This window comes from Callionymus lyra, chromosome 14, assembly GCF_982586985.1.
Source record: "Callionymus lyra chromosome 14, fCalLyr1.hap1.1, whole genome shotgun sequence".
Classification (NCBI taxonomy): Eukaryota; Metazoa; Chordata; class Actinopteri; order Syngnathiformes; family Callionymidae; genus Callionymus; species Callionymus lyra.
In genome coordinates, this window is record NC_141831.1 from 18,033,889 (window position 1) to 18,058,180 (window position 24,292).

General features: G+C 38.4%; 3 protein-coding genes across 3 annotated transcripts; 2 read left to right on the forward strand and 1 right to left on the reverse strand.

The window, feature by feature from the left end:
* Positions 1–365: 365 nt before the first annotated feature.
* Positions 366–8,585, forward strand: vsig10l2 (V-set and immunoglobulin domain containing 10 like 2). Its single transcript, XM_087808137.1, has 12 exons — positions 366–444; positions 1,217–1,570; positions 1,905–2,180; positions 2,248–2,523; positions 3,087–3,365; positions 4,488–4,745; positions 5,947–6,237; positions 6,411–6,749; positions 7,899–8,021; positions 8,094–8,118; positions 8,180–8,280; positions 8,443–8,585. Exons 1-12 carry the CDS (start codon positions 378–380, stop codon positions 8,583–8,585), a joined length of 2,532 nt encoding a protein of 843 aa, XP_087664263.1. The 5' UTR covers positions 366–377.
* A 374-nt stretch (positions 8,586–8,959) lies between these two features.
* Positions 8,960–14,498, reverse strand: chek1 (checkpoint kinase 1). The gene is made up of 13 exons (XM_087807213.1): positions 14,414–14,498; positions 14,195–14,309; positions 13,171–13,279; positions 12,973–13,037; positions 12,840–12,909; positions 12,581–12,769; positions 11,519–11,623; positions 11,139–11,222; positions 10,605–10,680; positions 10,363–10,531; positions 10,151–10,282; positions 9,962–10,063; positions 8,960–9,285 (listed from the first exon to the last, which is right to left on the reverse strand). The coding sequence occupies exons 1-13, from the start codon at positions 14,476–14,478 to the stop codon at positions 9,190–9,192; spliced, it is 1,377 nt and encodes a 458-aa protein (XP_087663339.1). The 5' UTR covers positions 14,479–14,498; the 3' UTR covers positions 8,960–9,189.
* Positions 14,499–15,424: 926 nt separating this feature from the next.
* cfbl (complement factor b, like) lies at positions 15,425–23,293 on the forward strand. Its single transcript, XM_087807396.1, has 18 exons — positions 15,425–15,533; positions 16,448–16,654; positions 16,714–16,899; positions 17,021–17,197; positions 17,366–17,449; positions 17,713–17,852; positions 18,370–18,514; positions 18,578–18,706; positions 18,779–18,889; positions 19,488–19,622; positions 19,926–20,032; positions 20,094–20,226; positions 20,459–20,597; positions 20,670–20,743; positions 21,093–21,193; positions 21,265–21,394; positions 22,537–22,586; positions 22,718–23,293. The coding sequence occupies exons 1-18, from the start codon at positions 15,479–15,481 to the stop codon at positions 22,895–22,897; spliced, it is 2,283 nt and encodes a 760-aa protein (XP_087663522.1). The 5' UTR covers positions 15,425–15,478; the 3' UTR covers positions 22,898–23,293.
* The last annotated feature ends 999 nt before the right edge of the window (positions 23,294–24,292 follow it).

The window sequence follows — 24,292 nt, forward strand, 5'->3', positions numbered from 1 at the left end:
GGATTAAAAAAAAAAGATACAACAAATATGAGTAAATTTACATATTGGTGCGTCAATACATGGAGGAATGTTCCGATTCCAGAGTCGTCTATTAGTTAATGTGCAGGTGCGTTCATTGGTGCGTCCTCTATAATGGATGAGCTGGTATCAGCGTGTCATTCAAGCCCTCCTGCAGGGAGAAAGAGGGAGCCAACGAAAGGAAAAACACATGAATAATTGAGCTCAAATCAGTTGACTTGGTCCTTCCTACTCTCAGTCAGTGCTGGATTTCCTTCACAACCTTTGGATCTGAGCGAAGGAATAGTCAAAACTTTGAAGAGAAGTTTGTTAAAGATCTTCAGAGGGAGTTTGTTTGGGCAGAGGATGATGGTGGTACCATGGTGGCCCCACTGACAGGGCCGACCTTCTTCTTTGTCATCAGCCTTTTCTGCGGCGTCATCTCTGGTAAATATTCTGTTTGATTCAATATTTTTCCCGCAGTAAGAAGAGCAGATATCCATCTGATCTAGTCGCAAGCTAGCCGGACTTAAGATGAACGTGACAGTAAGCAAACATGTAAATAATGGATTTTTTTTTTAAACATTGAAAACATCTTCAAACGTCTTATATTCAAATAATATAGTTAAATATCCCTGAAGAATCCACAATTTCACAAAAGTTCAGAAATGCATATTTTTGGTAGCTTTACTGTTTAAAAAAAACACAAACTTTATATTAATTTCAAATATATGTGAGTAAAAACGCCAAGTTTATGCTTATATATCACACCTTATAACACATTTTATAACATTTAATTTAACAGGTACCGCACATTTAAATCAGTAAATAGTAAGACTGTGTGGTCTATATTTTAAATTAAATAACTGTCTATTTGATTCCGTGATTTTCTGGAACTCCTGTTCTGTTATCAGTTTTATCTTGCCCTTTAAAGTATATACTTTATTGAATATTGTTTTGATTGTTTAAGCGCTTTGTGACCCTGGTCTGGAAAAGCGCTATACAAATAAAAATGACTTACTTACTTACTTACTAAGAGTTTAACAATAAAGAAATAGGAAAGGTAAATATAATTTGAAAAAGCTTCTTTGAATTGTATATATTTTACATTGTGTAGTAACTAATCTAGTAATTCAACACCAACTGGACAGATGACACCTCCATCTCTGTTTCCGTATCACACACGCGCTCTCACGTTTGTGTGTCCTCTCTCCTCCAGCCCAGAAGATCAATGTCAAGGGGGAGGTGGTCTATCGGGACACCCGGGTGTTCGGGGTGGTCAACAAGGCCGTGATTCTGGAGTGTGGGCCCACTGTGCCCGACATGTACATATGGAGTTTCACCAAACCCGGAACCGAGGTGATAAAGGCTGTGGTGTACGATTTGGGAAAGGGACCCAGGTTCCAAAAACTGGCCCAGACCCTCGGACAAGTGACCCTCATCTCAGCGAGTGCGGCGGTCAGCATCGAGAAGCTTCCTGTGGCCGCTCAGGGTCTGTTCACCTGTCAGGCCATTTACGACATCGAGCAGGATCCAAAGATTTATTATTATTATGTCCATCTAACAGTGCAGGGTAAGGCAAGTCCCCGTGTCGACGTCGAGACAAATCTTTGGCTTTATTTCCGTATTTTATTATCGACATTTGAAGATTTGTATCTCTTAGTGGTGCAGAAGGAGCTTCTGGTTCTTGCTAGCTTCTTCTATGTGTTGTGCAAGCGAGTTCCAGAGCATCCAATTGTATTAATGTGGTAAAATGATTCTCCTTGTTAACATTGTTACCCTTAACCCTTGTGTTATTTCAGGGTCAAGGTGTTTTTTTCCCGGGTCACTTTGACCCAAAGATAACACAAGGGTTGAGACTCTTTTTGCGTGAGAATTGAAGTCTAACTCTTGTCTATCGTGGACAGTTCCTGTCACAAAACCGTACCTGCTGGTCAGCGAAGTTTCTCCGGTCGAGGGCGCCACCTTGTGGATGCGCTGTAATCTGGACAACGGCACCGGGCCGATAGAGTACGTGTGGCAACATGAGACCCGGGTGGGAAACACAACAACGTTCGCCCAGAGCAACGTCAGCGTGGTCAACGTCACCAACGTCAATCGAAACCACACCGGCTGGTACCGATGTTTGGCCCGAAACCCGGTCAACAGTGAGCTCTCTGACCGGATCTGGATGGACATCATCTGTGAGTGTGTGGAAAGAGGCTTTGAAATAAAACTTGATAAACAGAAAAAAACCTTCTCTGTCCTCAGTTGGCCCGGACATGCCTCAGATCGACGTGACCCCGTACACAGTGAACGAGCGAGGGTACTCGGCGCTGGAGAGAGAGACCGTTTCCTTGCTGTGCCAGGCTCAGTCCAATCCACCCAGTCAGTACGTGTGGTTCTACAACAACTCGCAGGTCTACAGTGGACCCCAGTTCACCATCACCAAGATCCTGCGCATGCACACCGGCGACTACGCCTGCCTGGCTCAGAACACCTACCTCAACACCCGCTCCAAGAAAACCATCAGCCTGACCGTCTACTGTGAGTGTGACCTTTGACCTGCAATGGTGACGCTTCCTCTCCTCTCTTCCCTCTTCTTTTCGAACCACGTCTTCCCTCAAACAATCCCAACACTTAATGAACACACACACACACACACACACACAGCAGTGAAGGGGATGGCGGTGCAAGTCCAGAAGAATTCTTCGGTTTGGATCTTCGAGAAGTTGATGGGACTCTCTGGCAGGTAACTCGCTGTGATTCCAGCCGTCGTCCCTGAGCTCACTTAGACTTCCGGCCACTAGATGGCAGAATTCATTACATCCTCCGCAGCTATAAGAACAATGAAATCCTACAAGATCCAGGTGTCGACTGAGGACGAGAGGATACAGTCGACTCCAGCAGCTTTTAAAGTTGATGTTTGGACATGTTTTGTTGGAAAACAAATTAAAAGCCGTTATCAAGAGTCATGTGGTCTGTAAACTAACACAATATATTGAAATATATTACAATATATTGTATTTCTCCCCATGTATCGTGATAACTATCATATGGCCAGATTCTTGCCAATACACACCCCTACTTGTTCTATGTTTCCCCCACAGATCCGCCAGACGGACCTCCAGTCTGCTCTGTGGAGCCAGCTGTCAATCACACCTCGATAAAACTGATCTGTTCCTGGTCGGGTGGGTTCCCGGCTGCGTCACTGAGATGGGATGGAGACCTGAATTTGGAAGGGCAGCAGGTCGAGACCAGACGACAGACGTTAACGAACACTGCCCTCTTGCGGCCCATAGGCGGAACAGCGACGACCAGCAGCTCGTTTACGTGCCTGGGTTCACATCCTGCACTCACACAGTCAACAGAGTGCAACACCAGGACATGTGAGAGAACTGGAAATTATTGTTTTGTTTTATTTATTTAATCATTTCTAGCTTCAAAAAGTATGTCAGTTGAAGTATATTTTAAATTTAAATTTCAATAGTTCTGATGCTTACAAATTTGGGGAAGCAAAGTTTTTCCCAAAAAATATTTAGTGCTTTTGTGACAAATCATTGGTATATCTGTTTCTTTATTAAATGAAAAAGAAGTTGCTTAGAAAAAAATAATAATATTTCAAATATTTCTCTCTACAATAAAACAATAAATAATAATAATAACAATAATAATAATAAATAAATAAATAACTGTATATATATATATATATATATATATATATATAAATTAATTAATTCAAATTAATTGAAGAAACTTCAATGGTCTAAATAATCTGAAATCTAAATATATCAATTAAATAATAAAATAACTTGTTGTATTAATATTACTGTTAAATTATTGAAATGTGGATTTTAGATTTATGATTTAGGTAAAGAAATACACGATTTCGATTTTAGGTTAATAGTCTTAAATGTAAAATGTATTTACTGAATCTGGAAAACTAACTAGATCATGTAACCGTCTCAAATAATAATAGTTAATTTAAATGAAGACTGACCACACCTGAAGCTGATATTGAAGGAAATCAAAAATATATTTTCTTATTAACCTTATCTGGAAATTTAACAAATAGCGCTCCTCAACGGAGGGATTAAACAAAACAGGAAACAAAACTAGTTAAACACCCACAACAACCCCACTGTCAAAAACCCTGTGATCAAAGTCCAATGTTCCTGTCCAACTTAAGGTCCAAAAAAGGCTGCGATCAACAGTAAATCCAACAGTAAACCTCCCACGGTGAGGTGCAGAGAAGCTGGACGGCCCTGCCGTGAAGTCGCGTCATCAAAAACAACAAACACAAACAGAATATATAAAGACATCATTTACAGAGCATCAAACATTAAACAAAACATGCTCATATTTGCCAAAATGTATATATATATCGTGTGACATCACGGTATGTTACAATGTTGGCGCAATATTGTAAAAAAAATGTATATAGTATAGTATACAAGTAACTTTAGTAAATTCAAGTTTGAAGACATTGAGTTCTTCTATCCTTCCACTAGATATCCCTCCAGCAGATCCGGTCTGTTACGCCTATGTGACAAACAGCAGAGAGCATCTGATGCTCTCCTGCTCCTGGGACGGCGGGGCCCCTAAAGCTCTGGTGTGGTGGGAGGGTCCTGGTGGTCAGGAGAAGACTGGCCAAGAAAACTCCAACATCCTGGTGCTCCGGTATGGCACTGCTCGAAGTGGGAACCCGTACACCTGCCATGTCAAACACCCACTACTGGTCGAGACTAAGACCTGCAGACTTACACTTGGTAAGAGTTCAGGAGCGTAAATATTACAGGCTTCTGTGTCACGATAGAATGAAAACAGACTTACAATGTAGCGCCATTTATGAAGGGTTTCAGCTCAGAAACTCATGTTTCTGTGTTACACCGGCACAATGGAACACTTTATTAGTAACAGGGTAAGGACAGGGTAAGTATTTCATATTGAAATCCTACATTGTGTGACAAAGCATAACCAACACTGACAAGCAGAAGGATGGGGGTAAATTTGATTTAAAAAAAAAAAAGCATTTTCTCTTTTCAATAAAAATGGCATAAACACATAAAATATTTTTTTACTTTTTTTTTTATTGTTTATTTTTCTGAATCATGAAGCAACAAATGAACCTCCATAAATAAAATACAAAAAAAGTAAAGAAGTAAAATACTTTTAATAACCCTTAATATTAGGGAAAACGAATTAGCCAACAATAAACGTATAAGTATATGTGTTATAATTCGTTTTAATGTTTTATTTAAAGTGTCAAATCCTTACAACGTTTTTTTAAGACACTTTACAGTTGAAATAAAACTGTAAAATATATTTAAAAAACAGGTCTCAACAAATGAACAATTGAGGGAATCACAATTTGCAACATATTACTCACGTTGTACTTTTTAGCATGCTGGTATCTAATGAAGACTTTAATTCTTGATTAGTAAATAATTAAGTAATTAGTTCATCAATAGTTCGTATTTATTCCCTAATCAAAATTATAACTATAATGTTTTGTTATTATGCACCAGAATAGCACCAACAAGTCTTAGATTTTTGTTATATTTTCACTTAAATCTTTTATGTATCAGGAGTTCCCGACCTTTTCTACACCTCAGACCAGTTAAATGTTGGCAATATATTAGTTAACTTGATTGAAACAATCAATAGTCACAGATTGATGTAACTTTAGAGAAGATACATCTTTTTTTTTTTTTTAAACAAAACCCTTTTCAGACAGTAAAAACAACCGCATCATCAGCCATTGCTGTAAATAGAATTAACTCTAAAGAAAGTCTCTGTGGTGGTCCTGCCATTAGGGAGGCAACGGCTAAGGGCAATCTCATGCATCATATCCTAAATTGTAAGACTCATTTTTCTTGTCCCACTTTTCCGCTCCACGCAGGCATGTATGCAACAAGAATCGTTCCTTAAAAAAATGCTCATGTCCTTCTTTTTTTGTGTGTCCTTCAGAGGCGCCAGTGTTGCTGACTCAGCGCAGAGTTGTGTCCGTGCTGGAGGGCAGTGACGTGCAGCTGACCTGCAGCCTCAGGGAAAACTACCTTCCGACCAATGAGATCACTTGGTTTAACAATCAGGGCCTGGACGTGAGGGACACGTCCAAGTACCAGCTGAGGAGGGCTTCGGCGTGGGCCAACCTGACCGTGAGGGACACCGACGAGGCTCAAGACAGTGGCGAGTACCGGTGCTCCACCTCCAACGCGGTCGGAGGGACGGAAATCAACGTGACCTTGGTCGTCAAGAGTAAGATCTTAACTCAGGGTCAAGGTGACCCAGAGGTGTCTGTGGTATCCCTTGTGGTGCGTTTGAATAATCTTTACTGGCAAATAATTCAGGAGAAGCTAAAGCAGCCCCTGGAAAGCAAGACATCTGGATCACTGACTTTTCTTACCAAAGCACTTTCATTCCTCGCACAGGACACCCGATGCCGCCGAACGCCACACTGGTAAACGTTGTGTACAACAGTCGTCAGCGGAACGAGGTGGAGCTGGAGTGGGAGGTGGACGGCGAGGCGGGCTGGACGGGGTTCGTCCTGGAGCACAGATGGTTGTCGGAGAAACCGGGGAGAAGAAGAGACGGCGACGACTTCACAGCAGGAAGGATCAGTAGTCCTGTCTGGTACAGCCGTATCGTCAAGGATCCAGACGTGAGATTTCACATGGTGGGAAGTCTGACCCCGACGTTCACGTATGAGTTCCGGGTCACGCCCGTTAACCACCGAACCCTGGGACACCCTTCTGCGGCCAAGACTCCAGGTATAGTTAGTGGAGTGAGGCGTAAGACACTCATGATGACACTTGAGAAATAACCATTAACATCTTCTTTCCTATTTTTTTGTGTTATCCATGTAGGTGACAGACGCGCACGCAAACATTCTCACACATGTCACATCTTTAACTCTCAAATCTGCTCTCTACCTCTTTCCCTGTGTGCTTAAACAACAATGTCAACTTGTCACAGTGGCTCTCAACTTGTGCTACTTTCATCTGACAGTGGAAATAAAGTTCAATCCAAGTGACTCTTGGGTAATTCAAAGGCCTGTTTTGGAAAAAAAATGATTGTTTATCGGACTGCACAGAATGAAAAAATAATTTAGATAATCTCTGTTCTGATCATGTTATTCTCTGAAAAGCCTTTTTTAAAAAAGGTTGTATTTTCTCTAGAGAATGAAAATGCACAAACAATGCTTTAATTACCAAATATACTAATTAATTTACAAATCCAAGACTCCAGTTCCCACAAAACACGCCTCTAACAAATGTCCGTTAGATGGCGGCGGAGTCCAGAAACAGGGATGTAGCCAGACGCACGAACTACTAAAACAAAGAGAAAGTCAATGAACAAAATAAAACTGACCAAAACCAAGTACCTAAAATCTCTGGGAAAGAAAGACCCAACTGTAAAACGAGCTGACGCTGGGCTATGGAGAGTCCCGCGTTAATGAAGGGGATGAATGGGAGATTGCAGGTAGCTGTACGTCATTAGGAGGTCACGCCAAATTCATCTGGTACCACCCCGACAACACAAGATAGATAATGTCTTGACAAAGTAAAATGTCACTAAGGGAATCATCACAAAGCAGCTTGTTTAGGAAAAAAAACAAAAAACTAGTGACAAACTCTATATCACTTTTTTAGTTGTTTTTATCAGAAGGTTCAGGCTGAAGGTCGAATATAATGTAGAAATTTAACTTAGTGTAGTACAAAAAAGGTTGGTGACTCCTGACAAGCAAGATTAATCCAAAAAGTTAAAACACCAAAAACCAAAAAACCCTGCACAATATGGTAAACTTTTTTTTTTTAAATAATACTGTTTTTGAAATTCAGTCATGAGTTTAGAACCACTGTGAAATAAGCGATTGTCCCAGTCAGATGTTTGCCACGTGTAACTTTGGTGTGTTGCAGCCGAACCCCGCAACAATTCCTTACCAGCCGTGATCGGAGCAGGCATCGGAGGGATGCTCTTCGCAGCCATCGCCACGGTGCTGCTGCTCATCTACATCATCCGAAACCGCAACAACAACCCGAGTGAGTGACTTAAACAATTGTTTAAAAAAAACAACAAATTGTGTTCTTGTAACGTTGGTGTTCTCCCTGCAGGATTACACGACATGCTGTTTGGCATGTGAGTACACTTGTGATGATGTCGGTCGTACCTGTTGTGTTAACAAGAGTTGCATTTTTAGGCAGCACAGTCAGTCCAGAGAGAATATTAACTTTCCCGATGATGAGGTGGTCAGTGGGACTGATGGAGGAATCGAAGATTTTGCCGGATCGTCTACACCTGGCAAGTTGTTCTTAAACATTTAATTACATTGTTCTGCTCTTTATATTTGTTAAAATTCACATAAACGTTACACTATTGGACTGAATTCTTATCAGGCGTATGTAGTGAAATGAAATTAATTGATATTCAAAACTTAATAAAATGTTTCTCGTCCCACATCAGCACCAGCGATGGCTTTGCCCAGAGCAGCTTCGCCGCTAACAATTCCAGCACAAAGTGCCACACTTCCCACCGCACCACCACTTCCGACAGCAGACGATGAACCGGTCAACGTCACCATCACCGTCAAGGCTACTGGATCCTAGTTTTATTGTCAAAATGTTCCATTTTAACGCTTGAAAATAACGTTTCACTTTTAAAGATTAGCACATTCTTTAAACTCCTCATAGAACCGCAGTTGGAAAAATAATTCTGTATTTTATTTTCTAAATCTTTTGTGGCTTTTTGATATGTGAATAAAAGAGTCTACCAATAATTGTGTTTTTTATTAAAACTACAAATAATATCTTAACTTGTTGGGACAGCCAAAAGCTCTTTTTAGCATTGATGCTAAGGATAATTGCTAGCATTACAAAATTGCCCCAATTTGTTCCCTGCCATTTTGTTGGATGCCTTTCATTTTGTTGTCCCTTTAAAGTACTTTAACAAGGTCAGGGGGAACCAAGAGGGATCACAACTATTCTCTTAATAATTTATTCAAGACTGAGAACATGTCAAACACAACAATAAGAATGTAGGACAACATGTGCAACCCTGAACACAGACAAGACCGAATACAAGGCTTTTCTTTCACACTCGTAACTTGGAACATGATGCGTTAAAAATTCATCACATGTTTACAGGAGAATAAAACTCCAAGCAAAGCTTTTTTTAAAAACAAACATCACTTGTGGTTTGTCAAGCGGTCGATCATACGATGGGCAGGACGATCTTCTGATTACTGACGATGTCTCCAAGCTTCTGCTTTATCTTCACGAACTGACGTTTAAACTCCAGGCCGTCGCCCTGGAAATACAGAAAAGGTGTCAATTCAACGGAAGTATATCAGTGCCATCAGAATATTAAATGGTTCAACCCCTGTGTTATCTCAAGGTCAAGGTGACCCAGAGATACCACAAACACATTTGTTTTTGGGCCTCCGGGTCACCTTGACCCTAAGATAACACAAGGGTTAATTTAACAGTTAAAATGTTGAACATGTAGAACATTAGGAAGTTTATATGGAATCATTAAATGAGAAACTATGTGTAAAAAGAATTTTTTTTAAATATATACTGTTTATAAACATGTTTTGACTTATATACCAGCTAAAAGAAAATACTATTATATTGAGTGTAAAAGGCTATGAAACATAAATGTTGAATTTAGTAAATATATTTTTGGATTTTTGGAATAACAGTATTAATTACTATGTGTAAAAAAAAAAAAAATTTTTGAAATAATCCAATTTTGAATCTTAAATAATTCAAAACAAACTAAATTAAACCTTAAAGTATACAAATGATTGAATTCAAATTATGCAACACAAAAAGAGAGAATAAATTCAACCATGCAATATTCTAATGGAACTTATAGGCTTCCATTAAACTCTTGACTTAAACAACCCAATGATGAAAATCATCTCATCACTGTAGAAGTACAGTGAAAAAAAGAAGGAAACAAACAAATGATTCAAACTCACCTTTGACAACCTAAAGTCCAGAAGTATACGCTGGTTCAATTCCAGCAAGTAGACTTTAAAGATCAGTTTGTTGTTGCGCCTGTCCAGGGTGCTCACCGTCACCTGAAGACAAGTCAAGTGGTGGAAGGTTTTGTGCTTAATATCCATCAAATACCAACTTAATTGATGAAGAAACCTGTGATCACAAACCTGTCTATCGCACGAGACTTTAAAACACAAAGCCAAGCCAGAGCAGACGTCTTTGAGGGCGGTAAGAGACGCGTCCGCGTCCGCCGTGGTGAAGAAACGAGTCATTCTTCGGACCAACCTTTGCCAAGGTGTCTGCGAACAACATAGAAAACACTTTAAAATCTATTATAAACAATAAACAAAGCTATTATCCTTAAAAAAAAGGTGTAGACCTGACTTGCTCCTGGCGTTCCCATCAGCTGACTCCCCAGCAGCATGTGCTCTGGCTTGATGGGCTGCGAGAAGCTAACGTGGCTACCACAGTTACCGTTCAGGGCTACGGTTTCTGGACCACTTGCTGCGAAGTCAGGCTGAGAACTGGACACCTGCATCCTGTCATCGCTGAAAGAGATCGCATGAGCATCTTTAAAACAACAATAAATCAAACATTCTAAATCCATGAAAAGACACTTGCCTGCCGGTCCGTGATATAAAATCTGAGCGAGCTTGTTTGTGTTCCGAGCTCTTGCCTGTGGGGGGCTCTTTCACACCTATAAAAAAACATTTTGTATCAAAAATGACACAAGGGGAACATATAAAGTTTTCTTTGTACTGCATATCCAAGTACAAAGTTGCAAGGGGTCCTTGGTGTCAACCAAACAGTCAACTCCCATGATGCTTTTCTACACAATGCTCTATTAAGCAAGGCTAATTGGTACACTTCTGTGATTGGTTGGCTGGGCGGCAAAGCTTTACGCAAGCTGTTCAGGTCATGGTTGTTGAGAGGGAATGGCAACTCATATGCAATTGAGATTAAATAAATGTTAAATAAATCAGGAGAACAAAAATAAATGGTCACTACTAAAAATAAAGGGTCACTACTGCATCACTGTATTCACCAAACTGTCTGTAATGGGATGTATGATGATGTTCATCTTAATTATCTTCTTAATTATTTATTTTCCTAAATTATCCTTTCTTCTATGAAAGTCCATCAAGTCTCACTTGCCTTGAGTAAACCAGCGGTCCTTCTGGATCAGCGGGATGGTCAGACGGCTCGCCGGATTCGGCAGAAGTAATTTCGACAGCAAACCTGAACGGCGGAAGAAAAACGAGAACGAATTATCCTTTAAAAATAATGCTTTCTCTAGAGTCCAGTATCCACAGTACACACAAGGCTATTGGAAACTAAACAGGGATTAGAGCTTTTAGTGTATCTGGTTCCACTTGAAATGAGTAAAACTCCATTTTTATTAAAATTAAAAAAACAGAGTACACAGAGGCTAAGTAGATGTTATGAAGAGACTATTCCGCTAACCCTTCATTAAACCCTTGACCCCCCCCCCCCCTCCAGGCTATGTAATCTCAGTTATATAATCTTGAACTTACAAAGAGGCATGGGCTGGATTTTCTTCCAGGGGGGCAGATAGGTTTTCTTTTGGAGCCAGTCTGAGTACTCTTGACAGCTCTCAGTGGGCTGGTCCCAGGGCAACTCTGTAACATGAACAACGAAAAAACATGTTTACCATTAAAAAAATACCTATGAAATCTCTTGGTACGACAATGACAGTCGTCTGTCGACCTTTGACCTTAAGAACGAGCAGGTTTGAACACCACCAAAGAGGCCTTGACACTCTAGTGTCTCAAATGACGCACTTCTCCAAGTGCACTGCTTTACAGTACATTGTAAGACAGTGCACAAATTTCGACAGGGTAGTACCGTCTCAAATCAAACACTAGCGCTACACACTTACCGGACATGACTCGACAGCTTCTTCTTCTACTACTTTTTAACGCTGATTGCAACCGGCTGTTGGAACCCTATTGCCGCCCCTTGACAGCGCTTTTCGCCAATCGCAACACGTTATTAAATCGTGTTTCATTTTCCGAGTACTGTTGTTGTGTTGTTTTCTGGTAAAATTAGAGTTTTCATGAGGTATTTACTCAGGTATCTGCTCCGAAGACATCACTACACTGTCAATCCACACTTAATTTTCCGGTTGTTTGAGTGCGCATAGCACACCGCATTTTTACACACTGCTCAATGAGGACGCCCTTGTGCACTCAAAATATAAAGTCCAAGTGCAGAAGTGTGTGATTTGGGACACACCATAGATTTTTTTTGTCTGCAAGCACAATAATTAAACTTTTGTTTTTCATCATAATTGGACAAGAACAGATGATTACATGTTGCGTCAATAGGATAGACGTTCATTTGTGTGACAGTGGGGAGATTTGTGTAGTCACAACAGAAAAAAATAAATATTGCAATACAACCATATAATTAATGGAATAGTGAACCAACATTTAATGAAGAACAAAAAAAAAAAGTAGTTATTTGTCCGCCTTCTTCGGAAAAAATAAAACAATCTATTCAACCTTTTATGGGTCAATTCGTTCCTTTTAAACTCCAGAAGAACCAAAGAGTTAAACAATAAACAGCCCTCGTACCTCCAGCCAACATGGCAGTGAGCACAATCCCACAAGACCAAACGTCTGCAGGCTGAGCCTTGTACTCCGATTGGCCCAGAAGCTCTGGAGCCACGTAGGGTAGTGTCCCACACAGTCGATTGAGGCGACGCTCACGCCCCTTAAATCGAAACATGGTTGCCAGTCCAAAATCTGTCAACTTCAGGTTATCTGCCGAGTAGAAAAAATTACAAATATATATATATTTTTAAACTCATTTATTATGAGGCCGTTTCCTCACCTTTATCATCTAGTAAAATGTTTTCTGGTTTGATGTCTCTGTGGCTGATGCCCATGCCGTGGAGATACTCCTGCAGATGAGCTCTGGTGTCAACACGAGCAGCAACAACACATCACTCACCTCTTCCACTCACCACTGCGGCAACCAGCTGCTGGAAAAAACGGTGAGCGTCTTTTTCTGGCATCCCAAGGTCTGGCTCTAGGAGTGACATGAATCAACGTGTAAATCCTGCATCACAAATAGCACTTCACGGATACAGGTCTAAACTATAATTTTCTTAAAGGCTAAAGAAGAAAATATAAATATATTTTTAATGCAAGTATGAACTTACCAATTCTGTCAAATAGCTCTCCTCCACTGCAGTACTCTAGGAACAAGTAGACGGTTTGTCCTTCTTGCCGGGAGCCAAAAAAGCGCACAATATTCTGATGATTCATCATCTATGAAGCCAAAAAAATTGATTGATTGATGGATTGACATGCCTTTATACTTCCCACAGTAGGAAATATGGAGCAGTTCACAAGACAATATAGTAAGTAAGCAATTTTTATTTGTATAGTGCTTTTCCAGACCAGGGTCACAAAGCGCTTAAACAATCAAAACAATATTCAATAAAGTATACACTTTAAAGGTCAAGATAAAACTGATAACACAACAGGAGTTCCAGAAAATCAAGGAAAAGCCTGAACAAATAAAAACGTCTTAAGATGTTTCTTGAAGGAGTCAGTAGATCCATCAAGAGCAAAGAGAGAGGAAGATCGTTCCAAAGCTTAGGAGCAACAGTCTGGAAGGATTTCTCTCCTCAGGTCCTGAACCGTGTGCGTGGAACCATCAGTAGATTCTGATCCACAGACCTCAGAGCCCGAGCTGAGGTGTAAGGCTGGATCAGATCAGTGATGTAAGGAGGAGCCTGACCATGAATAGATCTGAAAGTAAGAACTAGAATTTTAAAGTTGATCCTGAAAGAAACTGGAAGCCAGTGAAGAGTTTTAAGGATCGGAGAAATGCGAGTTCTTCTACTAGAGCGAATCAGAATTCTCGCTGCAGAGTTTTGTATCAACTGCAGGCGAGACAGATCCTTCTTGTTAAGACATGAAAATAAACTGTTGCAGTAGTCCAGGAGAGAAGACACAAAAAAGAAATAAAAAATGATAAATATATCAACAATAATAAACAGTAGACAAGACAATAAACACTACTACAACAAAAAGAACATTTAAAATATAATTAAATTCTTAAAACGAAGTGATCCTAAGTCGGGAATGTGATTTGAATATACGTTATTTCAAGTTAAAATGAACAATTCAATGTTTTTTACAACTTGTTTCAACAAAACATTGTGTCGTTCAACGAACCTTATGGATGCAAACTTCCTTCTTTACGTTCTCCGCACATTCCTTCGCCTGTGAGGTGTCAATGACTTTCACTGCAACTGCTTCTTCACTGTGTCTGTTCACCAGCAGCCTCACTCTGTCAAAATAAAAACAATTTCAATATATTGGCTTTTTAGAGGTAACGTCACACAAAACGAAAACAAAAAATCGATGAAAGAAACTCCAACAAAGATGTCATACTCTCCGTAAGCTCCTTCCCCCAAAGTCTGAACAACATCCCAGTCCTGCACAAAAGGCACCGCCATGCTGAACAAACAAGAAAACAAATAAATAACAGGCAAGAACAGTCTGTCAACAACTGAAACATTCATCGCACAGAGAGATCGTCAAACAGAAAGAGGCAGACATGACAGCTAGTTTACCTTATTTCGATCGTTTCCTAGAACTGTTTTTATATCTTATGCCACAACAGAAAATAAAAGTACAAGCGTCTGTCTCGACGATGATCGCTCCCAAATTTGGCGCGTCTCTGCCTCACCGGCAGTCGAAAGACGTCACTTCCTTCGCAGAAAGACACAATAAAGCAACCTCTTGCTGCCCTCTAGTGGACATATAATTAACATTGAATTGAACGATTTCTGCAATACTTTCTGAATATAAATAATTAAAACACAAGTTATTATATTTAAAAAAAAACATTAATTGGCGTTAGTGGAGAACTCCTTAATTGAATATGTACCTTAAAACATAAAAACACAAATCATGGCAAAGGTGAATATAATAACAATGATAACAATATTTGTACAAATAAAACATCCATAATGTAACATTGATCATTAAAAGAGAATTGGTTACATAAAAAATAAAAAATAAAAGATATATGTGAACCTTTGTCAACCTTAAAACAAAATGTAAATAAGCTTTAATGGAATTCCCCACCTTATTTTGGGAAATGATGAAGTACTTGTACTTTGTCTTGTTTCACAACTTTCTGTGGCACATGTGACCTAGTGTGTACACATAGTGGAAGCTTCTACCTTATCACAAAGAAAGCTCACATCTAGTTATGGTCACTTTAATTAAAAAGTTGTTATTGTTTTAAGCAAATACACGTGTTATGTTATTGTATCTGTAGGTCTGCTAAAAAAAGAAACTTTCTCTATTGTATTGGTCTGCTTTCTTATCAGGAACTAAAATTGATTTCCTCTTATTTGCTGTTTGGTAATATGTAACCTGAACCTTATTTGTGCAACAGCATCAGATTCATAAGCAACAGTCTTCAATCATTCCGTATGTGGAGTTGTCATGGAACCAATTCTCTCCAAGTTTGTCGTTGCAGCTATTTCATGTCTGCTGATGGGTGAGCACTTATTTGTACATTCAATATTTATTTATTTTTATTTCTGGGATTTATTTATTAAGAAATCTACATCAACTGATCAGAATCAGAATTATTTTCATTGGAACAAAGATTGACATATATGATGAGAATGACAAAAAGTAAAAATTTAAATTGACCAAAAATATAATTACTAGAAAGCTACATGTTCATGATGGTCAAGAATGACTACCAGAATATATAAAATAAATGAGTAAATGTTTATAAATAATGTATGGGAAATTTTCTTTCTACAAAGATCCTGATTATTTTAATTTCAAGAAAAGTGTTTTATAAGAAATTTAAATATAATCTATTGGTATGCATCAGTTCAATTTTTATTTTACAACAGTTATGGTTTCATTGAAATTCCAAATACTTTTCATACTTTTAAATGAGTTCATTCATTTCTTAAAATGGCAGTTTATATGCCTTTAACAATGTTTTATAATCAAATTAAAACGTAACTACTGAAAAAATACTACAGTTTAATTTGTATTTAAAACAAAATATTGAATGCTATGTAGACTTAATGGAGCGAATTGTAGCTTAAATCATTTGCTAGCAAGTTATTGCTATATTTGTGTTAGCATGTTAGCAAAAATCAGTGACACAAAAATGTAGTTTTATATGTGGAAATATGTGCACATGGTGTAGGAATAGAGTGATGTGTTCTTAGACTAAATCTACATCTTCAATGACAAAATTAAAGCTTGCGTATTATTTTCTTTTTCTCTGATTTTTGATTTCATAGGTATAAATAAAATGCTCTCCTAAATAATGAGCTTCTTTATAACGGAAAAACAAATTAAACTTAATATAATACATAATGGATAATTAGCAACATTTCCTTAACGTTGATATTGAACTAGATTGTGATCTCGTGCTATTTCTAGGCAGAGGTGTGTGGTGCGATTGTCCAGCGACACAGGTTGAAATTGAAGGAGGCAACTACACACTGACCAAGGAGCTGTCGGTCGGCAGTCTGCTTGTGTATCACTGTCCCCTGAATTACTACCCGTCCCCCGAAATGTTCCGTACGTGCCAGTGGGACAACACCTGGAGCCCTGCGTTCAGGAAAAGAAAACCTCAGTCCTGCCGGTGTGAGTGTTTGTGAACGTGAGGCGATGTGTTCTTTCTAATGACTCAAATTCTCGGGCAGTGGTTGAATGTCCAGATCCCACCCATCTGCCAAGTGGGATGGTTCTCCCTCCTCAGGACAGATACTTCGTTGGCAACGTGACCACATACGAGTGCTACTCCGGGTATCCACTCCGAGGATCATCCAAGCGGACCTGTTTACCAAATGGGAAGTGGAGTGGTTCGACCCCCATCTGCAGTCTTACCAGTGAGTTCGAGATGAATAAAAAATGATTTATGATTTTTGGTGGACAAATAAAATATGTAAGAAATCCTTCAAACCATTACTTTGATGTATTCACTATTTTAAAATGTGTTACTCATGACAGGCGGACACATATGTGCGGACCCTGGAATTCCGCCTGGTGCCACAAGATCAGGAACTAGTTTTCTAACAAACAGCAAGGTGACGTATGCTTGCAATGGAGGTCTGTTACTGATTGGCTCCAGCGAGAGGGTCTGTCTGGAGAACGGCCAGTGGACTGGATCAGAACCAGAATGTTACTGTAAGTAAAGCGAGAAGGGCAACCAATGACATAAACAACACATAGTATTAGGAACCATCTGAATGTCATTTTACTCTAATAACACATTTATCTTATATCATACCTTATGGGATTTTTTTTGTACCAAAATAAAAGTGACCGTGAACAGATTTTTCTTGTACATTGCAGCAAAATTTGCATATGATACTTCACTGGAGGTTACATTGGCATTTGGTAAATCCATCATAAACACTCTTACTACTTTGGAGCCAGGTGGGTAACACTATTTTTCTAAGACAATATTTCCCTTGTAATTATTCCTAGTATCTTTGTTGTCACATCTTAAAAGATTATAAAAAAATCTTTCTAATTTCTTCTTTGTTAAATTATAATGTGCAATTTCTTCTTATTTTGAAATTTTATGTGTGATGTGTGTGTTCTGATCTCATTGATATATTTTTCTGACATCTTTATCCTTCTTTATCCAAATCTTCATAAACTCCAAACCATCTGACTTTAACATTTTTGCCAATCAGATGAAACCCAACAAGGAAGGACGATCAGGATCTCCAAAGACGAAACATTAAACATCTTCATCGGCATTGATATATCAGGGAGCATCAACGAGGAGCAGTTTGAAAATGCCACTAAAGCTGTGTTATCACTCATTAGAAAGGTGAGGGGGATCTTAGCCCAATGTAAGGCGGGCGACATGCGGCCCTATGACTGATTTCATTTAGCATTTATTTGTGTTAACAATTACAATTTAAATACAACCTTATAAATGTATATATTTTATAGGGCTTTTCTCATTTTGTTTCTCCTTTGTAGTATAGAGTTTTTCTTGACCCCTTAAAATAATTTGAGGGAATATATCAATATCATGAATATGTTTTTTGGCACAGCGTTCATATATAACATGTAGAGAAACAATCTCATCCCATTTGGCTGTCAGAACAACAAGCCCATTAGAAGTAAATTTGGTTTAGAATTGCACTTCATAATGTTGACTGATGCCTCTTGGCTCAGAGCCAGTTGGCATCGTTTTCTGCTGATAAATGAATCAATTACTCAAGAAAAAATAACAACCATAAGCGTCTTTATCCTTGAGGAAGAATTTCCTTTACACAGCAGAACTTCAAAGCTCGCAGGATAAAATTAACTACAAACACTTTTTCTGTCGTCGGGTACAGATTTCTTCTTTCACTGTGACGCCAAACTATGATATCAATTTCTTCTCCTCCGACGTGCATAATGCTGTCAACATTCTGGATTTTTATGACGGCAAAATTCAACTCAACACGGTGGAAGAGAAGATAAAAAGCTTCAAAATAACGGGTGAGTGAACATCATAAATGTAGGTTAATGTTTCGCTTATGCTTTGTGTCTTTGTTTTGACAGAGAAAGGCTTCGGAACAAACCTGAACAACGCTTTTCAAAAAATCTTGCAAAAAACGGGTTACATAAAAACAAGAGTTGGAGATGAAGTTTTTAAAAAGCAACGACATGTTATAATCATTTTCACTGATGGTAAAAGAAAATGTTCATTCAACATAATTTTTTCACATGCTTTTTAAATGTGACCAACCTGTTCTATCAAAGGAGCCTTTAACATGGGGGGGAGTCCTGCACCCACCATTGAAAAGATCAAGAACATGGTCTACATGAACCATAATCGATCAGAAAATGCTCCATCCAGGGAGGAATATTTGGGTGAGAAACTTTGTGTTTGTAATATTGGCTCAAGGCAAAAACTGAGTGAAGGGAATGAAGAGTGAATTAAAATATATATCTTAAAAACCCTCCTTTATTCAACCCTAACCCTAAGGGTCAATCAACTCTAACCCACTAACACTAATCCCAATCTAACTCCAACCATAAACCTAACACTTACCCTAACCATACCCTTATCTAACCCTTATCGGACCTTAAAACCTAACTTTAACCATAATCTAACCCATTCCATGACCTTAGTCTAACCTAAATCTAACCCCAAGCAGAACCCTAACCCTAGCCATAACTCCAACCTCACCGTGACCTTAACCTCTACCTTAACCCTAACTCGAGTTTAAATATTATCTGCTACGTCCCAATATGTTTTCTGAAAATGCTACAGAAATACTCTCTAAAAAGTTTGAGTTAGTTTTCTAACAAACAGACAGATAACCAAAACCATCCCTAAACCTGGTGGTGTAATCATAGTTGATTTAAGAAACAATGCTTGGTATTATTGTATGCCATTTAGTTACTTTAGGTCCTTTTACCTTGATTTGACAATTTCCCTCTTCCTGTCGCCTTGTTTTTCTTCCAGACATCTACATATTTGCCATCGGGACAAACATCATAGACCGAACGCTGCAGCCGCTCACGGTCGGGCTCGGTAATAGACATTACTACAAATTGCCCACAGGTGTGAAATTGGAGGAGATGTTTGACGACATTATCGGTGAGTAATCGATGATGGTGCCTGATGATGCCTTCAGTATTTCAATCACTTCCTAACTGTTTCATCAGGGTAGAATAAAAGAGTAATTGAAGCCTCAGGTGTGTGTTTGCAAAGATAAAGATTAAAAACCGAGGCTGGATGAGTTTGTCTTAGTGTTTAAAAGCACATGAGAGCTAAAAATGCTTTAAGCAGATAAAATAAAAAACACAACCCAATGATTAACAAGTAAATACCTGTGCTTCAGCAAATTTGATAAAACCCTAAATATCTTGTAAAGATAAATCTTTGGTTTTTTTTGCACAGATGAATCACAAGTCATGGAATTGTGTGGTCTACACCGTCGGTATGAATCAACTACCGCGGACAGCAAGAGGAGAATGTTCCCATGGGTGGCCTTTGTATTAATCCAGGTTACTAGAAATAAACCAGTCTGTGTTATTGACATGATTCATGAATTTCATTTCTTTTTAGAAAAATAGTAAGACGAGGAACTGTCTGGGCTCTCTGGTCTCTTCAAAGTTCATTCTGACCGCCGCTCACTGCTTCCAACATGATGATTTACCCGAGCATGTGTCTGTTGAGATCGATGATGGGGACAACAAAAGTAAGAGTCTGACAATACCTATATTCAATTTCTATAACTATTATTATCAAATGAAAACATTTCTAGACATAACATAACATAAACATAACCTAAATGTGTGTTTATGGCAGAAATATGTATTGAAAACACTTTTTCTGGCTCACCCCTGTGTTAGAACAGTGCAACTGCAATGTCCTGCAACTCCCATATGCAGACACTGTCTCTGACCCACTTTCAAATCTACTTCCTACAGTTAAGGAAGTTAAAGATTTCTACCTACATCCCGACTACAAAGTGGATGCCAGGGTGGGTGATGGTGTGCCGGAGTTTTATGACTATGACGTGGCTCTGATCCAGTTGACTGACTACGTAAAGATTTCTCCTGCCGTCAGGTATAACAAACTATTTCATGACGTGGATCAATCCTTTTCATGTGTAATGTGTGTTTGTTGCTCTTATCTTAGAAGCATATGTATTCCCTGCACTCAAGAAACCAATGATGCCCTGAAACTGGTTGATGGAACCTGCAAGAAACAAGGTAAATGGGCAGAACTCACTTTTTTTTTTCAGTATGAAACATAAACGGTATAAAAATTATTTAAATAAAAAAAATTAACAATCTGTTAAAATTTATGTTTAATACGGGCAATAAGTTTTCCTCCCACAATCCAAAAACATACAGAGGTTGATTGGAAAATTGTCAAAAATAATCGAAAATGCATTTTCTAAATTCAACTTTTTTTTTATATTCTTAGTCTTGAAATTTAATATAATACGGTTCTATAACAGTAACACCAGACTTTTGATTCTGCCATGAAGAACATCAGTTCTTCTACCTTGTCACATGACGTGTCTGGTGACAATATTATACAATTTTTTTCTTGCAGAGGAATTAGTTTTGAATAACGATATAGAACGTCTCAGTTTCCTGACCAGGACCGAAAATGTAGTGGATCCAAAAGATGTCCACGCCAAACTCCAGGATAAAGTGAGTCCTGTCGTTTATCTAAAGTTAAGTTTCAAATGACTTGTCTCACACTTTCCATCTCTCCACTCAAGAGACCAGATTGCATCAAACATGCACTGACAGCAAAGGGAATGACCACCAAACAGCCTGAGATGGCTGTGACTGAGAACTTCTTGTGTACTGGTGGTTTGGACCATTACAGGGATCACATAGCCTGTAAAGGTATCATCTTATTTCTTAATTCCTTGCTTTCATCATACATTTTAACGATAGTTGTTTCTCCAAAAGTCCACCAGGATTTTTATTATTTAAAAAAAAAAAAAAAGACCATTACTGAGGATGCAATCAGAATATTGAATGGTAGAATTTAAGATTTCAAGGGTTATTAATTTAGTTGTATTGAGTTCCATTGAATAATTGAACTCAAATGTGTTATAGAAATGTTGAATTTGGACTTATTTGAATAAAACAATTTTAAATAATTTCCCAAATTATTATTATTTTTCATACAGATTTCTATATTCTAATACCAATAAATGAACATGAGCACCGCATATGGAAGTATATCAGTCCCATCAGAATATTGAATGGTTGAATTCAACATTTTAAATATTGTAACGTTGAAATTCAAATAAATGTTCTGGAGTTAATCACTTTTATTTCATGGCCTTTGAAATCCAGTATAAATGCGGATATAATGGTGCAACCAGAAAAAACCTGACGATCACAAATTTGACCCGTCAGCGCTTCAATGATGTCACCTGTTTGTCTGTGTGTGGCATGATTGGCTGAAAGTACAAGCAAGTAGCTCAGTACTCATTTGAGTTTTGTCTCATGGCACTATTATACGCCCATTTATATTGAATTTGAAAGGCTTCGAAATTTAAAAAATTGAATTTAAAAGGCTACAAATCGAAAAATATTGAAGCTAGAAAAAACATTTTTGAATTATTAAAAGTAAAATATCAAAATGAGTGTGTGTTAAATTCAACCATTCAATATTCTGATGGCACTGATATACTTCCATAGCTGCAAGATCGGCTGAAAGTTCCGATAGTACTGTACTTTTTTCTTTTTTTTTTTCAATTTTTGGAATTAGAAGATTAAAAAAACATAACCATTTTGAAAATAATATCTTTTTTTTTTAAGTCAATAAAAGTTTTAAAAAGGGAAAAAATTTAACTTTCAAATATAGATTTTATTGATTTCCATTACTAAAAAAAAATATTAAATGTTAAAAACCACAAAATCAATAATAAAATGTCAAATTTTCAACAATTAAAATGTTCAATTCAACCATTCAATATTCTGACGGCACTGATAGAGTCCTTCTAAATATGTATGTTCTAATGATTGTGTGACAGGTGACTCTGGAGGAGCCGTGTTTAAGGACGTTGAGGAACGCACCATACAGGTCAATACTTCAATTGTTGAATCATATCTATTGTCTGATCACTAATGCACGTTACCATGGAAACCGTTGGGGTTGACAGAAAGAAGATTCTATTTTCAAGTGATCAATTCCTCCTTGTTATTATCTCACAGGTCGCATTGGTCAGCTGGGGTACACAGGAGGTGTGCGACGGCGGTGGCTTGTTTGAGTCCAAAGAGAACTCCAGAGATTTCCACATTAATCTGTTTAAAGTCGTTCCTTTCCTACAGAAGATCCTCGGAGATAAAAATCAGGTCGATTACGAACCGCTGACATTCTTGCCGGATGAATAAGCTCTCTGGTTTACAAATACAGAATACAAAAAATGACAGGATGAAAATCTATCTAGAAACCATAATTTATGGATATTCATTTGATTTTGTATTGTTGACATCCATCTGAAGCCAAGAGGAATGTCTGAAGTGCCTGTTGTTGGTCTGCTCTTGGCAGGAAAATGATAAATCTATGATCTCGTGCTAATCCTTTCCGCTCATTAATGACTCAATGAAGGTTTATTGGAACTCCTGTTTTATTTTTCCAGTTAAACATACATACATATTGATTAAGAAAAGGTTTCGTCTTTGTATTTTTTTTTCTGCCCAAATGTAGCTGGGATGATTGAATGAGAATCTTTTATATGTTGAAGTCTTCATTGTGAGCTAGAAATGAATAAAAGCAACTCAAATTCATGATCATATCCTTTTTCACTTAGTATGAATAGCAAGATATAAAAACCTGAATATTCTATGCTTGTGTATGCTAAAGTAATTTATGATGTTTAAACATTTAAAGTAAAGTTAATATCTGTCTTTTTCTCAATGTCTTCTTTCTTCTAAAAAAGAGATTTAACCAGTAAAAAGCCGAGAGCAAAAATTCTTCCTACATTAAAAAAAAGAAGAAATAAAATCAATTGCCAGGCCATTTTGCCACTTGGCAAACTTCTGTGAGTATAAATAAAACTGAAGGGAAGGTAATGAATCATGTGATTTTATTTTAAATGTTCTGTATAATTTCCGTCCTCCATCATTTATATTCTCACATTAGCAGGTAACTCAATAATTTTCCAATGCCCCGAGGCTTCATCCACTCTAATATGTATGACTGAATGAATGACTACAGCATTTAAAAAAGCTTCATTAAAAGCCTTTTATGGATGCGGATCAAGCCCCCCCCCTCCACTCCCCTCGCTCGGGTCGGTGACTCAGGGCCCATTTCCAGCCGCAGCACTACGCAATGCGGACACCAGGTCTGGACGCACTCCTGCTCAAACCAACTGAATTTATGGAAAAGATTTAATTCCCCTCGTAATTGCCTTCCTTTTCTGGTCCCATTTCAAATGCAAATGAGCCCTGAACGAGTCTTCATTGTTGTGGTGTTACGAGCCACAAACAAGAGGGAGCTGCTTTCCTAATGAAGCATGTGGGTCGACGAGAGTTTACAGCCGGAAATCTTGTTATTCAACTTTGATCAGTGGTCCATTACACTGTCCCGGGTTGAAACTGTACGTTAGCGAACCTCCTGACTAATGCGTATTGGCTAACTGTCCCGGATTAAAGAACTGAGGTGGTTTCAGGAGGAATGTTCGAGTTTCTTTGACGGCGTAAACCACCCAGTAGTGGCTGGAGTGGGGCGTCATTGATGGACTGATCTCCTCTGGGAGCTCATTTGGTTTCCCTTTAACTGATTGG